Source organism: Typopeltis vanoorti, chromosome 23 (assembly GCF_054136105.1).
Source record: "Typopeltis vanoorti isolate ZY-2024b chromosome 23, IOZ_Tvanoo_1.0, whole genome shotgun sequence".
Classification (NCBI taxonomy): Eukaryota; Metazoa; Arthropoda; class Arachnida; order Uropygi; family Thelyphonidae; genus Typopeltis; species Typopeltis vanoorti.
In genome coordinates, this window is record NC_143571.1 from 46,959,046 (window position 1) to 46,976,163 (window position 17,118).

General features: G+C 37.9%; 1 protein-coding gene across 1 annotated transcript in view; it reads left to right on the forward strand.

Moving 5' to 3' along the window:
- LOC150093819 (histone-lysine N-methyltransferase 2C-like) overlaps positions 1 to 17,118 on the forward strand; it is a 1,065,326-nt gene that overhangs the window by 731,877 nt on the left and 316,331 nt on the right. The window contains exon 48 of the mRNA XM_090412524.1: positions 5,262 to 5,421. Within this exon, the coding sequence (XP_090268650.1) occupies positions 5,262 to 5,421 (160 nt within the window). The remainder of the gene's footprint in view (positions 1 to 5,261; positions 5,422 to 17,118) is intronic.

Genomic DNA, 17,118 nt, shown 5'->3' on the forward strand with positions numbered 1-17,118 from the left:
CTACTGCCTCCAAAATTCACAGTTGATACAAAACATTCCTGTAAGCATCATTCACCAGGCATCCCCTAGGTCCATACACGCTCATCAGCTTGCCAGATTATCCACCTCAATTCATCGTTCCAAGGGCCCTCTTCCATTAATCCACAGTCCAATGATGGTGCTGTTTGCACCATTCTGGATGGAGTCACTGTCACTTGTAATCAATGGCTTGTGAGCCACATCACGACCATTAAACCCATAGTCAAACACATCCTGGTGAAGAGTTCTGTCATTGGCATCAGTTCCTGAGCTCATGCAGAAGTCATTTGTGAGATGGTTATTAAGGCTGACTGACAATTTACTGTGACAACATGCCTGAGAGTTTGCTGATCCAGATTGGTCAGTTTCTTGGGACTACCAGTTTTGGGGAGGGGTTTGGTAGTTCCATCTCATTTCCACCTCATTGTAATTTCGCTGCTGACAGTAGACCAGGGCATGTGCAATGTGATAGAAATCTCTCAGATCAAATGACAGAACTTGGCTCCGAGTATCATACCACATTCGAACAGCCTCAACTTTTCATTCGCTCATCCTGACAGTAAAGAATGTCTACACTGCTAATGCTCACATGCTTATGCTTATATAGTGTTGCAGACATGTATCTGCATCATACAGGCAAGGCAGTGTAGAGCTATACAGGTGTCTGGACACTTTTGGCAACATAGTGTTTTTTGCTTTCCTATTTCAGATTACTATCACTGAGATCCAACATCCTGACATATTGTTTTCTGTGTAGTGAAGTATGAACATTCTAAAGGGGATCTGATGATATATATGCGTTATTTCGACAAAGTTGATAATTCTGGATGGCCCAGCCAGTGTCGCTCAGTTGCTGGCTCACCTGCAAGAGCCATTGGTGTTGTTGTAAGTCTCCTTCCCAATAATCTAGTGTAACTTGACATTTTGCTTCTGTGTACGTGTATTGATTGCCTGGTAGTGGATATCAATGTACAGCTTGATTTCATACTGAATGGAGTGCGGTGCTAAACTCCCTTTAAGTATAAATCCTTCATTCCCATATTTATAAAGTCTCCACTCAAATAGAGAAACTGTTGCAGCATAATTTGTTAAAAACAAAAAAAGTAAGAAACAGAAAAGATAAGTCTCATATAAAGATGCCATTGTTTCTCATCATGCATGTATCAAGTGAATAAATGTTTAAGTAGGGAAATTCTCACCCTTCTTTAGTCAAAAGCATTGAGAAGGATTACCAATATACCTAAAATAGTTAATTAAAAAATTTATACAGTTATGTCAGAAACTCCAAGCAGTCGCTCTGAACTACATCCATATATTAAACCCTCATAAAAACACTAAAAACTGTTATAATGCAATGTTATTTAAAGTGGGTTGAAACCAATTAATTGGTCCAAGTTTAATTTTGGGTTGCAGCCAGCTTACATTGAATTTCATATTCCAGTTATTTATGCATAATTTTTAGTGAAGGTGGCAAATTAAATATGCAAAGAGACAGAATTAGTAAAGCTGGTATGGTTGTTAATCAACTGAATAATTTATATGGAATAAGAAAGAAATTAGTCAAAACACTAAACTAGATGTATACATACTACCATTCAAACCAGTTTTAACTTGTGGATTCTTCCACAAATGTCATCTTTTTGCTCCACTAATCTGTTCACTCTCCTAATCCAAGATTATAAGAGTGAACAGATAGTATTAGTGGGTGGAATCATATTAAAAAAGAATACAGTGGAACCTCGGTTATCGAACTTAATTCGTTCCCCGAAGGCTGCGCAGAAACCGAATTGTTCGAAAACCGAAACCATTTTCCCATAAGAATTAATGTAAAATGGATTAATCCGTTCCCGAACCCCAGATGATTGTTTATTTAAACCTTTACAACAGTACTTCATGCATAAGATCATATTCAAACATAATGAAAATGCATAAAATCTTACATAAAAAGAATAAACACAATAAATAGATAAAATAAAAACGAAAATTTAACTTTAACTATACATATGGAGGAGAGTTGATGGCTTAAGTACAAGGCAGTGAGTAAGAGGAGTCCCCCTTCCATAAAAACATCAGGTTACTGTCCTTCTGGGGTTTTTTCTCTTTTCTGTCTCTTGGCACCACTCGACTCTGCTTGAGACACTGCGCCTCTGTCTCACTAAAAACCTGTCCAATGACATTTGTTTTTGCCTGTGTTTTAAAATGTTTCTGAATGGCACTGTCATTGAAATGGTTTTGGATGCGGTTTGCTACAGCTTTGTGAGGTGATATCTTGCAACAAAACTTTGCACCTCACCCCATTTCGCACATGTTTCTTTGATCAAAGAACTAGGAACATCCTCAATCCTTTCCTCTGTGTCTGAAGGCATTTCCTCCACATCCGTCTTTTGCTGCTCCTTCTGAAGGCGTTCCAATTCTTCCATGAGCTCATGTTTGTCAAATATGTGATCCTCCACTAACTCCTCCACATCAACATTGTCAACTTCCAAGCCCATGCTTTTGCCCAGAGACACAATATATCATCAACAAGAACAACATGCTCAGCCTCTCAATGTGTCTGTCTGCTACAGTCTGGCCACAATTTCCTCCTGGCCGCATCGTTCTGTAAGTCACTTGTGCCCAGGCTTTGTCAAGGATACTTATGCAATGGAGGACATTGAAGTGATTTTTCCAGAATTCTCTGAGTGTTAATTCTGTGTCACAGGTCACTTCAAAACATCTTTGGAACAGTGCTTTGGTGTAGAGTTTCTTAAAGTTCGAAATGACCTGCTGGTCCATGGGCTGAATTAGAGAAGTTGTGTTAGGGGTTAGGAACTTCACTGTGATAAAATCAGACTCCTCCACTAACTCATCCTCCAAGCCTAGAGGATGAGCAGGAGCATTGTCATCACAAGAAGGCATCTAATTGGCAAATTTTTTTCTTGGAGGTATTTTCTTACACTTGGGGCAAAGACTTCATGGATCTACTAAATAAACAATTGCCTGGTTACCCAATAACAGGCAATTTACTTTTCATCACATTATTTTTCTTAAACACCCTCTGATTCTCAAAGTGGTACATAAGCAATGGCTTGACCTTGGTCCCCACTTGCGTTTCCACATAGCAAAAGAGTCAGCCTGTCCTTCATTGGCTTGTGTCCCTGGCAATGCTTTTTCCTCCTGAGTGATGTAGGTCCTCTTTGGCAATTTTTTCCAAAATAGGCTGATTTCATCACAGTTGAACACTTTTTGGGTAAGAAAATCCTTGCCTTTACATAGTCACTAAATTCTTGCACATATTTCTCAGCAGCTTCTCGGGTCAAACTTGCAGCCTCCCCATGCCTAACCACATTATGTATGCTGCTTTTCCTCTTAAATTTCTCAAACCATCCTCTACTAGCTTTGAACACATCAGTATCAGCACTCATACCAGGGTTTTTCTTTAACAGGTCATCATGTAATTGCTTCGCTTTTTCACAAATTATGGCCTCAGAAACACTATCACCAGCTAACTGTTTCTCGTTTATCCAGATCAGCAACAATTTTTCCACTTCTTCAATCATCTGCAATCTTTGTTTAGCAAGAACTTTCACTCTTGCAACATCAGCTCTCTTGATCGCCTCTTTATTTTTGAGTATTGTACATATCGTTGTCTTCGCCATATCGAACTGCATAGCAAGATTCGAGACACGAATGCCATTTTCATGTTTGGATATGGTTTCTTTTTTCATCTCTATCGTGGTTCTAACAACTTTTCTTTTCTTTTCGCTGCTATCACTATTCTTCTGCAGCCCCATGGTGGCTTATAATTGATGAAAAAAAACAACAAAACATGAAGGCTGCTGCATAACTGACGCTTTCCTGCCTTACAGCTCAGCACGTGGTTGCCGTTTGCCTGTTCAGAAACCGGGGCATTTTTTGTTCGGAAAATATGTTCGACAACTGAGATTCCACTGTACTAGGAAAAAGCTTGACAGTGTTAGTTTTTAGGAGTGTGTAATTGGAGATAATCTCAGGTGTTATGGCCATTTAGAAAGAATGGAAGAGAAATGGTTAGCAAAACAGGCTTTGTGTGTGTTGAGTGTTCAAGATAGCAGGAAAAATATCCAATGGAAGACCAAGATCTGGGTTCATTGATACATTAAGAAGTGCCTTAGAAGACCAAAATATAAGATATTTAATGAATATCTATATTGTACTTGGGTAGTAAAAAAAGCAGGTTATCATCAAAATATATATATATATATATACACACACACACACACACACACACACACACACACACACATTAAATTGCAGTTCTAGTGTACTGCTGAATAGTGCCATTGTGAACGGTTGTGCTGAAAGTAAGTATGACCACCTTTTCCCCAATTTTTGGATCCTGTCTAAAATTCATAAATGTAATCTGCTACAAAGGCTATTCATAGATACCATTATTGCCATCTGTAAGTGAACTAACAGTATACTTGTTAATATCACGATAATGTAATGTTAACATTTTCTTAAGGTTAACTTAAGAAAAATTACATGAATTTCAGAAAGATCATTTAATGCATTATATTGTGAAAATGATGTTTAACAGTCAGATTTGACATGCATGTATATACACCCACTTATAAAATGTTAAACAAATGGGAAGGGAGAAAATAGCAAAAACATCAGTTAGTCCTTTATATTCACCAAAATCTGTTAGATCTAAATGCAGAATACTGAAACCTACTCACTGAGGCAGATCACCTCCAGGGTGTATTTTGTCCCTATCATTTGCCAAAATAACTGATAGGTACTCGTAATTGCTCTGCTAAGAATGCCCTTAAGAACGAATTGGTTAACTTGGAAGATTTTGTAATTAATATTAGATTACTTAAGAAGTTTCAATAAAAGGATCATTCAAAATTCTTTTGATGATAATCTGCAGGTTTTTATACTACCAATACTATGTGTGTATGACAGATAAATTAAAGCATGCTTAATAGGTATCACTAAGAACTTATTTTATGTGATCCCTTATTGTTTCTTGGTATGGACCAAATGCCAAGTAGTTCTTGTCATGCAGAAAGATTTTTTTTTTTTGGTAAGACCTGTATATTTGTATTATGTAATTTTTTTTATATTGAAATGTTTGATTATTTTCCTGTGGAATGCAACATTTAGAAATTTGCTTATTGATGTCATGGATATTTTCACTTCATGCAACAGTACTTTGAAACATTTTGTAAACAGCATATTTTTCTAATATTTTTTTTTAATTCCTTTTGCATTATTAGGATGACAACAATCCATTTAGTGAAAGTTTTCAGCAGCGAGAACAAATGGAAAAATTTCAGAATCATCAGTTTACTGTGAATCAATCACAAAATGTTCTGAGGGAAGCATCTCAGCAGCAGCAGCAGCAACTGTTATCTGATCATGATTCAAATTCAAGAGGTCAGTTATGTAAGAAATTATGTTCTGTTTTTGTTTTCCTCTTACTCAGGAGTTCATTTTAATTTTCTTCTATGCATGGTATTATTTCATGGTCTTTACCAAAATCATTATCTCAGATATCATTGTTTTGTTTTATTCAGGGCCTTAGGCAGGCAGGGCCCAAGGTGCTAGAGTGCTCTGAAGCCCCCCCCCCCCCCATTGTTTGCAGTCTTTAAATTTGTCCTAATTTTGGGGGGGGGGGGCAGCAAGAGCCTTATGCACCTGATAGTGAAAGTTCTAAACTGATAGTGAAAGTTCTACATATGGTATGCACTCATGCTATGCCACTTGTTCCCAACTATTTCTTGTTTCACTGCACTCTTGAACAGCAAAAACTCAGCTACTAGAAAAAATCAGAAAACACACCTACAATTTAACATCACCAGAGTTAAAGATCAGTACTACCAACATAAGAAGCCTGAATGGCAAAAATTGGAGCTGGCTGAGGAATTAGATAAGTACCACATTGACATAATAAAGGACTGAAACAAAAAAGACAAAAACTGGTGAGATCTTTCTGAGCAATAAATACAAAATCTTATATTCAGGCAATGACAATCAAGAAAAAGAAGGAGTAGCCATAGTATTCAACACTAAATATGAGGCTAATCTTCTTGAATGGCAGGCAGTCTCAAGTAGAGTAATGTGGGCAAATATGAAAATGGGGAACTGAACAATGAGACTTATTTGTGCCTATGGTCCCACAGAAGGTTCTACTAAGGTAGAAGTGGAGGAATTTTTTGAGGCTCTAGAGAAAGCTACTGACACAATGAAAAAGGAAAAGTTGGTCCTTGTTGAGGATCTAAATAGCAGAGGAGGAAGTGATTGTCAGACATACAAAAATGTTTTGGGAAAATTTGGAGAAAAGAGCAAAGTTAATAATATTGGCAAATACCTGTTGGGCTTCTGCTCAGGGCATGGACTGGTTATTATTAACACCATGTTGCACCATAAAAATGTGCACAAATTCACATGGAGAGAAGAGGCAAGGAATAAGAAAAGTCTCATTGACTATGTTACTGATCATAGTGATGTTTTTTCCCTGGCACAGGACACCAGAGTGTACAGAGGATTTGAAATTGGAAGTGATCACTATTTAGTCTTGAGCAGGATAAAATTGAATTTCATATTGAAAAGAATAACATGTAAGAAAGTTTTTACACAAATAAAAGTTGAGCAGCTCTCAGATGTGAACTGTAGACTAAAATACACAAAGATTATTGAATTAAAAATGAAAGAGTTTGAGAACAGGAATCAAACCTTGGAGATTCAGTGGCGAGTCTTGAAGGAAGCCCTGATGGATTCAGCTAGAGAGGCATGTGGTGAAGTTGTCTGCAAGGATAGAAAAATTAGAACTCCATGGTGGACACAGGAAGTTAAAGAGGCAGTGAAGGAAAAGAAGAAAGCATATCAAAAGTTCCTGGCAAATAAGTCAGCTTGTGCTTTTAGAGAATACAGAGACAAATGTAAGAAAGCTAAACACTGTGTAAAACTAGCTAAACAAAAGTCATGGGAGAACTTTGGCAAGAACATAGAAAATAAATATCAAGAAGGTGCCAAGACTTTCTGGAGATTGTTGAAGAAGCTTAGAAATGGAGTAAAAAATGCTGTAAAAGGAGTTAGAGATAATAAAGGTGAAATGAAAATGGGAGAAAAAGATATCCTTGAAGTATGGAGTAATTACTTTGAAAATTTGCTAAATGAAACAGGAAGTGATGACAGCACATAGATGATAAAAAACACTCACCAGGCATGCAGTCAGGAATATACAGGGTGTTCGGGATAAATTTGACAGTTTCGTAAGGAAAAAGAAAATCTTCTTTGTATCTATTAAATTTAATGAATTGACAAAAAAACATTACAGGCAGAGTTAATTACAATACTATCAACAAGATTTACTCAAAATAACCACCATTAGCATCGATCACAGCTTCAATTCTGCTTCGGAACCTCGAACAAGCTGATGCTACAGTCTCCCTGGGAAGGGCCGCAAAAACTGTTTTAATTTTATCCATTAACTGGGCTTTTGTATTACTGGAAGTGCGATTGGTGTCTTTTTCAACTGCGCCCCATACAAAATAATCCATGGGGTTAAGGTCTGGGGAGTTTGGAGGCCAAACATTTGGACTGGTGAAGTCGTAGAAATTTTCAGATAACCATTTTTGACTTTTCCCAGAGGTGTGGCAAGGGGCCGAATCCTGCTGCCATACATACGGCCTACCATTGGCTACCCTTGTTATCCAGGGCTTGACTACAGTTAGCAACTCCACGAACAAAGCCCGAATTCCAATGCCAGGGTTCTTCAACACCTGTTCCTGCAGATTTGCGAGGAATTCTGCTGTACGAACGCAATCAGATCGTCTGCTAGGGATCTTTCTTCTTGCTACATCCTCGTAGTCACCATTGCAAGTCTCTAGTTCATGCCTGATTGTTTTTACTGTATTCAGGGAGCATTGGGCAGCAGTCGTAATATCCTTATTTTGATGGCGGGCACGAATCATCATGATACAAGTTATTCTCTTCCGTGATTCGGGTGGGTTCCAGCTATCCATCCTTTCTGACATGTTGTATATGAATGAAGAAGGGTCCAAACTTTTAAATGAAGAGAAGTGTGTGTTAATACATGTAACTTACGGAAAAATATAATTAATTATAAATATGTCAAATTTATCCCGAACACCCTGTATATCCATACTTGGAGTAGAAAAGGCATCAAAGACTTGAAATGTGGAAAGCAGCAGGAGTAGATGATATTCGACCAGAAATGCTGAAGTATGGTGGTATAAAAGTATTACAGTGGCTGCACTGCATAGTTCAGAAAGCCTGGACAGAGGGACGAATTCCCAATGATTGGAGTAGAGCTCTCATAGTACCTATATATATAAAAAGGGAAATAAAACTGAATGTGAGAATTACAGAGGTATATCCCTATTGAGTGTTCCTGGTAAGATATATGCAAGTATACTTGAGAAATGGTTGAGAAGAATTGTGGAAGAAATGCTTGGTGAAGAACAAACTGGATTCAGGTCAAATAGAGGCTGTCAGGATCAGGTCTTTACTTTATGACAAATAGTGGAGAAATCATGGGAATATAACAAAGATCTGTATAAGTTTTGTCGATTTGGAAAAGGCATATGACAAGGTGCCAAGAGAGAAGCTATTCAATACGCTACAGTTATATGGTGTCAATGGGACATTATATCAAGCAATACTTAGTCTTTATTTGAGTTGTAAGTCAGCAGTTAGAATTGAAGGAAGTACAGGAAGATGGTTTAATGTTAAATCTGGTGTGAGACAAGGATGTACATTATTCCCTCTGTTATTCATTATCTATATGGATCACATGAAGGAAAGTGGTATTAAACATGATATCAAAATTGGAGATGTTAATGTCAGCTCTTTGCTTTATGCAGATGATGTTATACTTCTAAATAAATCTGCTACAATTCTGCAAGATTCTCTGACTAAATTGAATAGCTGTTGTAATAGAAATGGAATGAAAGTCAGCTATAAAAAGAGAAAGACAATGAAAATAGGGATCATTGAAAATGTCAACTGTGTTGTGAATGGAGAATCTGTGGAACAAGTGAAACATTTCAGCTACTTATGCATGATTTTTAGTGAAGATGGTAAATTAAATATAGAAATAGACAACAGAATCAGTAAAGCTGGTATGGTAGGAAGTCAATCGAATTGGTAACTAACCTATATGGAACGGGGTTCGAGGTTATATGGTGAGTGGTCAGTGTAATTTAGCGCTCGTGTAAAATTGGTGATTTTTGGTGTTTTTTTTTGTGTGTTTTTCCTTAGAAAATTGGTTTTATAGTATATTAGAACGATTTTCGTGTTTTTAGAGTATTTTCTGTGTCTTTATAACATATTTTATTGGGGCTGTCGCCGCTAGAGGGATTCGTAGTGTGTAGTGTTTGTGAAAGCTCCGGATAAGATAAGTATTATTTTCAGTTATCGTTGATAAATTTATTTAATATTGCGTAGTTTTGTTTGCCTTGCGTCTCTTAGTGCATCTTTTTGTGTGTTTTTGGTGTGTTATAATTTATAATTTGATAAAATACGTTGCAAATAAGTATGGCTCCAGTACGAAGGAAAATGGTGGCCAGTAATGATGGTTCGCCATCTTTATCAAAGAACGGTAGTATAAAAGAGATGATTCAGTGTACTAGCTGCGAAATGTACACAGCAGAGTGCGGTCGAAGTGTGGTTAGATGATAATAAAGGAGTGAATGTGTGTAGAAAATGTAGGGAGAATGAGAAATTGAAGAGTATTTCGGATCGTGAGTGTGATATTTTTGTCAAACTTCAGAATGAAGAAAATAGGGATATGACAAGAAACGGCGAGGTTGTACCAGAGAATTGTGAGAGTGTGAATGATAGTATTAATGGTTTTACTGAGAATAAAAAAGATGAGATAGGCTCAGTGAGTGAGATGGCGTTGTTGAATGGTGTGATACAAAGAGCAAAACAGCAGCTAGAGCGTATGAGCAAAAGCCGACTGAATGAACCAGCCAATAATAAAAAGTATGACTGGAAAAATAGACTTATGAGTGTGAACATGAACAAAATGAAGGATAGAGTGCTGTATGGAGACTCGTTAGTACGAGGTGTGATAGTAGAGGATTTGACAAAATCGTACCAACCTGGTGCTACCATAAAGGATGTAACTGAGTCTATTAGAGAGCAAAAGGAAAGGGTGAAAGAAATGATTGTTGTGGCAGGTACAAATGATTTGAAAGGAGACAAAATGGAAATGATAGAAGACCTGAATGAATTGTTTGAGGTAGCAAAAGAAAAGAGTGAGAGAGATAGAATGATTAGTCTTTTGCCACGGTATGATAGTGAAATGTTTAAAAGGAGGGCCATAATTGCGAATGACTTTATGCGTGGGTTATGTATGACGAGTGGTGTGGAATTTGTGGACGTGTGGAGTGAGTTCGATGGGCGAAAGGATCTATATAAGATGGATGGTTTGCATTTGAATAGTTAGGATGTAAGAAGACTTGAGAAAGTGTTGCTGAATATGGTGGATGTGCAAATTCAGGGAAATTAGATTTATTAAGGGGGGAGGGTAGATATACAGTCCTTACATTCAACTGCCTCCCATAGTTTTCAACTATGGGAGGCAGTTGAATGTATGAATGAATATAATATGCCTGAGCAAATAAGGACAACAAATCAGAGTGGGATAGTTAATATAAGGCATCAAGGTAGGGTTGGGGCTAATGGGGTCTTAAATTCATGTACACTAATGCTAGGAGTATTAGGAACAAGAAGGAAGAGTTTTTGGCCATGGTTGGCACTTCCAGACCACAGGGTATTGGTATTAGTGAAACATGGTTGACTGTAGATGATATAGCTAGTGGGATTGAATGTGATGGGTATAGTGTGTTCAGGAATGACAGGGAGAATAAAAGGGGGGGAGGAGTATTGTTGATGATAGCTGATGAGCTGCAGCCAAGGAGAATAGAAGTTGAATTGCAGAATAGAGAAAAAAGCACATTTGAGGCCATTTGGTGTGAGATTGTGGCTAGCAGAACTAAATATACAATTGGGTGCTGCTATAGACCAGGTGATGGAAAAGATGGTGGTGATAGTATGCACAAGCAAATAGAAGAAATGAGTGGAAGTAGGGTGATTATTATGGGAGATTTCAACTATGGTCGCATTGATTGGAGTGAGGAGAGAACACATGGGAGGAAGGAATTGGATTTTATGCGGTTATTAAGGGATAACTGTCTGCGACAGCATGTAATGGAAAATACTAGGGATCAGAGATTGCTTGACCTAGTAATTACATCTGAGGATTTGGCTGTAACAAATATGACCACATTGCCACCAATCGGTGAGAGTGATCATAGGGTCTTGACTTGGGAGGTGGCTAAAGGTGTAGAATTTTCAATTAAGACAGGGTACATGTGGAATTATCGGGCTGAAAAGTATGACAAGCTTAGGAGTTTGATTGGTTCAGTGCCATGGCATGTACAACTGCAAGGACTAGAAATTGATAGTGCATGGGAGGTAGTTAACAAGTGTTTGCATGAAGCAATGGCTTGCAAGATGAGAGAAACAGCATTTAAAGAATTAATGAGGGATAAATACTAGTATACAAAAAATTTTCTGCCCCTATAGCTAGCTGTGTAGTACAGATGGGACAAATGAGAGAAATTCTTATGAAAAAAAAAAAAAATTAAAAGGTGTTCACAATAAAAGAGCATACAAATCAGGACTAGCTTTTCATATAGGAAGAAAAATGTAAGTAGTCTGGCAACTAACAAAAATGCTATATATCAAATTCAATGGTTATATCTGATATATAGAATTTTTGTTAGTCATCAGACTACTTACAGTTTTCCTTCTTGTATGAAAGGCTAGTCTTGACTTGTGTGCACTTTTCTTATGAATATCTTTAAAGATTCCCCAATGATGATCTTATTTCCAACTTAGTGCCACAAAAATCAAGGTCTTATCCCCAATCAGCTATTCGAAATGATGAGGAATACATATGATAGATAAACAATGAGGAACACATATGATAAAGGCAATAAACTGTTCATGTTCAGTAGTATTTTTCAAAATTCATCATCATCAAATTCCTGCCATGTACCCTCAAGGGGTGTACAGGATACGATAGTACTACATGAAAAATTTACATCATTACTAACTTCCTATCTACAATTTTCCTCCAAATCATTCTGTTACTTGTCAAGACTCCAACATTACCAAATCTTATATTTCTATTGTCAAAGGCACTTGCACCGTATCAATCCACCTATATCATGGTCTTCCTCTGGATCGTTTTGCTGCCAACCTAGCAGAAATTGCTTGTTTTGCTAATCTTTCTTCGCCCATTCTGTTTAAGTGATCATACCACCTGAGATTAGCTCTGCTAACGCATTCCTGGATGTTGACAACGTCAAGTTCTTTCCCAATATTCTCGTTTTTAATATGATATTGCCATTGATGCCATCTGTTCATGCCTATATTCTTTCTCAGGACTCTCATATCAGCGGTCTCTAGTCTTTGGTCAAGTGTTTTACTTCTGATCCAGTTCTCAGATCCATAAGCTAAAACTGGTTTGAACACTGTCTTGTATACAGCTAATTTAGTGTTCTGACTAATTTTTCTCTTATTACATATGAATTTATTATTATTATTATTATTGTTCCGGGCAACTCCAAGGAGTTGACAGACTCATTGAGGGAGGCCCTAACATCATGTCAAGAACAACTATTCCACATTCACACAGTATCAATCATACCTTGCCTTGAACTCATTCATGGTTGTAGCACCCACAACAGACTCTGGAAGCTTATTCCACTCATTCACTACTCTCCAAGTAAAAAACCTACCTCTAACACCCATGTCAACCACGCTCTTGCCTAGCTTCCATTCATGGCCCCCCTAGTCCTCCCACCACCAGTCATATTTTCAAAAATATCTTCTGGATCAATCTTATAGAAAAGAAACCCTTCAGTAATTTGAATGTCTCAATCATATCACTCCTCCTTCGCCTATCGACCAATTTCTGCAACCCACAAATCTTCAACCTATTCTCATAAGGTTCATTCGACAGACCTGCTATCGTCTTGGTCACTCGTCTCTGGATCCTCTCCACTTCCTCCCCATCACGAAGAAACCCTGGTGCCCATAACTGGGCATAGTAGTCCAGATGGGGTCTTATCAAGGCTCGATACAGAGGAACAACAACTTTTTTGTCTCTGCATGTTAAAGTATTTTTCAGAAGCCAAGTGATTTGATGAGCTGATTTAGTCACTTTTGCAATGTGCTCCCTAAACTTCAATTCCCTATCCACCAACACTCCCAAATCCCTGGCCTCATCAATCTCCTGGAGTACGGTTCCACCAATGCGATATCCTGCTGCTATTCTTTTCACCCCAAAGTGCCTAACCTTACACTTTGCCACATTAAATTGACATCCATTTTTCCTAGCCCAGTCCTTCAAACTATCCAAATCATCCTGTAAAATTTTGACATCCTGCGCACTCAAAATTGCTCTACCCAACTTTGCATCATCAGCAAACAAGTGAACACTTCCTCTCAAATCCTTTCCTATATCATTGATGAACAAATTGAAAAGCAGTGGTCCAAGAACAGAGCCCTGCAGCACACCACTAGTCACAAGCCGTCTTTTAGACTCCACTCCTGAATAAACCACTCTCTGGTATCTCTCCTTCAACCACCCTCCTATCCATCTCACCAACCCTATATCTGTCCCATCTGCTCCAGTTTACTGATTAGGGTTCCATGTGGTATCCTGTCAAAGGCCTTGGCAAGGTCCAGTAGTATCACTGTAAACCCATTACCCCTATCCAGTTCAGCAGTCACTGTGTTATAAAACGTGAGCAAGTTACTGAGGCATGATTGTATGGGGGATAACATGGACACAAAACCATGTTGTCCCCCATACAATATCCCATTTTCATTTATCCAATCCTGTATTCTTTTCTTGACTAATTTCTCTAAGACCTTGACAATGATTCCTGATATGCTAATCGGTCGGTAATTTACAACAGCAGTCTTGGAACCACCTTTATGCAGTGGAACTATTTTCCCCTCTTTCCACCCCCTCGGGACTAACCCAGACCCGAGACTCAAATTAAACAAAATGGTCAAGGGTACTGACAATTCTTTAGCTGCTTCTCGTACGACACGAGCTGGTATACCATCCAATCCCACAGATGTATTTACATTGAGGTTATGCAATAGACTACTCACCTCCACTTCATTCACCACAATTCCCGTATAATCTACTGGTACATTCGTTTCTGCAATGTCACCACCTGGATGATATATTCTTGCAAAGTGCTCACTCAGTAACTCAACTATCTCAACTGATTCAGTTACCTCCCTACCATCGGCATTCTTTAAAATCATTCTGCCATGTACATTTTTCCTTTTACTTCCTACATATCTAACAAACTGTTTAGGATTCTCTTTAGCCTGCATGGCCAATGTTCTTTCGTAATCCTTTTTTGCTTTTCTTACCACACTTGTTACCCTTCTGGCCTGCGATTTATACTGTTCATGTGCCTGCCGGTCACCTTTATCCTTAAATTCCCTCCATAGTTGTTTCTTTTTTTGCAGCTCAAGCTTAATGGTGTTATTCATCCATTTAACCCCTACTTGATTTATTATTCGGACTCTAGGTATACAGTCAGCCATTGCTTCATGCAAACACTTCTTAACTGCCTCCTATGCACTATCAACTTCAAGACTTGCAGTTGTACATGCCATGGCACTGAACGAATCAAACTCCTAAGCTTGTCATACTTTCCAGCCCGATAATTGGACATGTACCCTGTCTTAATTGAAAATTCTACACCTTTAGCCACCTCCCAAGTCAAGACCCTATGATCACTCTCACCAATTGGTGGCAATGTGCAGTTGTACATGCCATGGCACTGAACGAATCAAACTCCTAAGCTTGTCATACTTTCCAGCCCGATAATTCCACATGTACCCAGTCTTAATTGAAAATTCTACACCTTTAGCCACCTCCCAAGTCAAGACCCTATGATCACTCTCACCAATTGGTGGCAATGTGGTTATATTTGTTAGCCAAATCCCCAGATGTAATTACTAGGTCAAGCACTCTCTGACCCCTAGTATTTTCCATTACATGCTGTCGCAGATAGTTATTCCTTAATAACTGCATAAAATCCAATTCCTTCCTCCCATGTGTTCTCTCCTCACTCCAATCGATGCGACCATAGTTGAAATCTCCCATAATAATTACTCTCCTTCTGCTCATTTCTTCTATTTGCTTGTGCATACTGTCACCACCATCTTTTCCATCACCTGGTCTATAGCAGCACTCAATTGTATATTTAGTTCTGCTAGCCACAATCTCACACCAAATGGCCTCAAATGTGATCTTTTCTCTATCCTGCAATTCAACAATACTCCTCCTCCCATTTTATTCTCCCTGTCATTCGTGAACACACTATATCCATCACATTCAATCCCACTAGCTTTATCATCTACAGTCAGTCATGATTCACTCATACTGATAGCCTGTGGTCTGGAAGTGCCAACCATGGCCAAAAACTCTTCCTTCTTGTTCCTAATACTTCCTAGTATTAGGAACAAGAAGTATTAGGAACTATCCCACTCTGGTTTGTTGTCCTTATTTGCTCGGGCATATTATATTCATTCATACATTCAACTGCCTCCCTAAGGACTGTATATCTTCCCTCCCCCCTTTAATAAATCTCGTTTCCCTGAATTTGCACATCCACTACATTCAGCAACACTTTCTCAAGTCTCCTTACACCGTAACCATTCAAATTAACCATTCAAATGTAAATTAAATTTACAGAATGTTGAATTTCCATTCCAAACCACTGCCTTCCCTCACTACATGCTATAATGATATTGTTGCCATTACTATATATATATATATATATTACTATATCTGAGACACTGAATAAAAAATTTCTAGAAAAAAAGGCAATTTCTTTAAATACAGTGACCACTTTCATAAACAAATTTTTGGTCTTCCCATGTGGCAGAACATTAGTAATATGTTTTACCTCTTTTTCGTATCAAAACACAATTCTTATCTACCTCTCTACCCATTGACATCTTTTATGGTAAATATGTACAATGGTTTATGCATCGTAAATGCAGATGTCACATAACAGTTATTTTGTTCTTTCAACACTTTTAGCCCCAGAATAATATTTATGATTGGAATGATGATTTGACTCTCATTAGATTTGATCATCATATTAGTACCAAAGTATACCACAAATCCACAAACATTGGAAATTATTTCCATTTCACCTCTGGTGACCCAAATTGCATCTATAATTCATTAATGCCTACAAATACACATTTTCTGTTACAGCTTCGAACCAAGAAATTACTCATCTGAAAGAGATCTTCCACTGTCTACAGTGGAAGTATCCCAAACAACCTATAGATAGACTACATTATTTACCAAAATATGTACTTCTTAAATTCACACATCAAAACCACATCATCAGCAGCAGCAGCCATTTTCTGCCCACTTCTGAATGAAGGCCTTCCCCAGAGTCTCCTACATTCATTCATTCCTATCTTGAGCCTTTCTATATCACTGAGTTCTTTCTGTCTCTTTAATCTCATCCTCCCATCATCTCTTTGGTCTTCATGTAGCTCTTTTCCATTAGTACTATTCTGATATCAGCTTTGTCCATATTTTTGAGTGCTACTTCTTGCAATATGATCTCCCTATTTGCCATTTGGATCTTTTAATTAATGGCTGTTATAATGTCTCTCACCCTAGTCTGAGCTCTGATCCAGAATAGTAATACCAAGTAATGATCTTTCATTTTCCTCTTTAATCCTCAACTTGTTGGTCAATTTTTTAGTCAAAGTCCATGTTTCACTTCCATATGTCATGACCAGAAGTATACAACTGTCAAATATTTTTCTTTTAAGGCAGATTGTGATGTTTCCTTTGATTGTTTCACAGTGTTTTCCAAAGGCTCAGCCAACTTGAATTCTGCATATAATTTCTTCTTTACCATCACTCTGTACTGTGATCTTTTGTCCTAGGTAAACATAGGAGATTACTATATCTATTTCCTGGTGTTCTGTTTGTACTGGTTTTGGGGTAATCTATTTATGACATGTTAT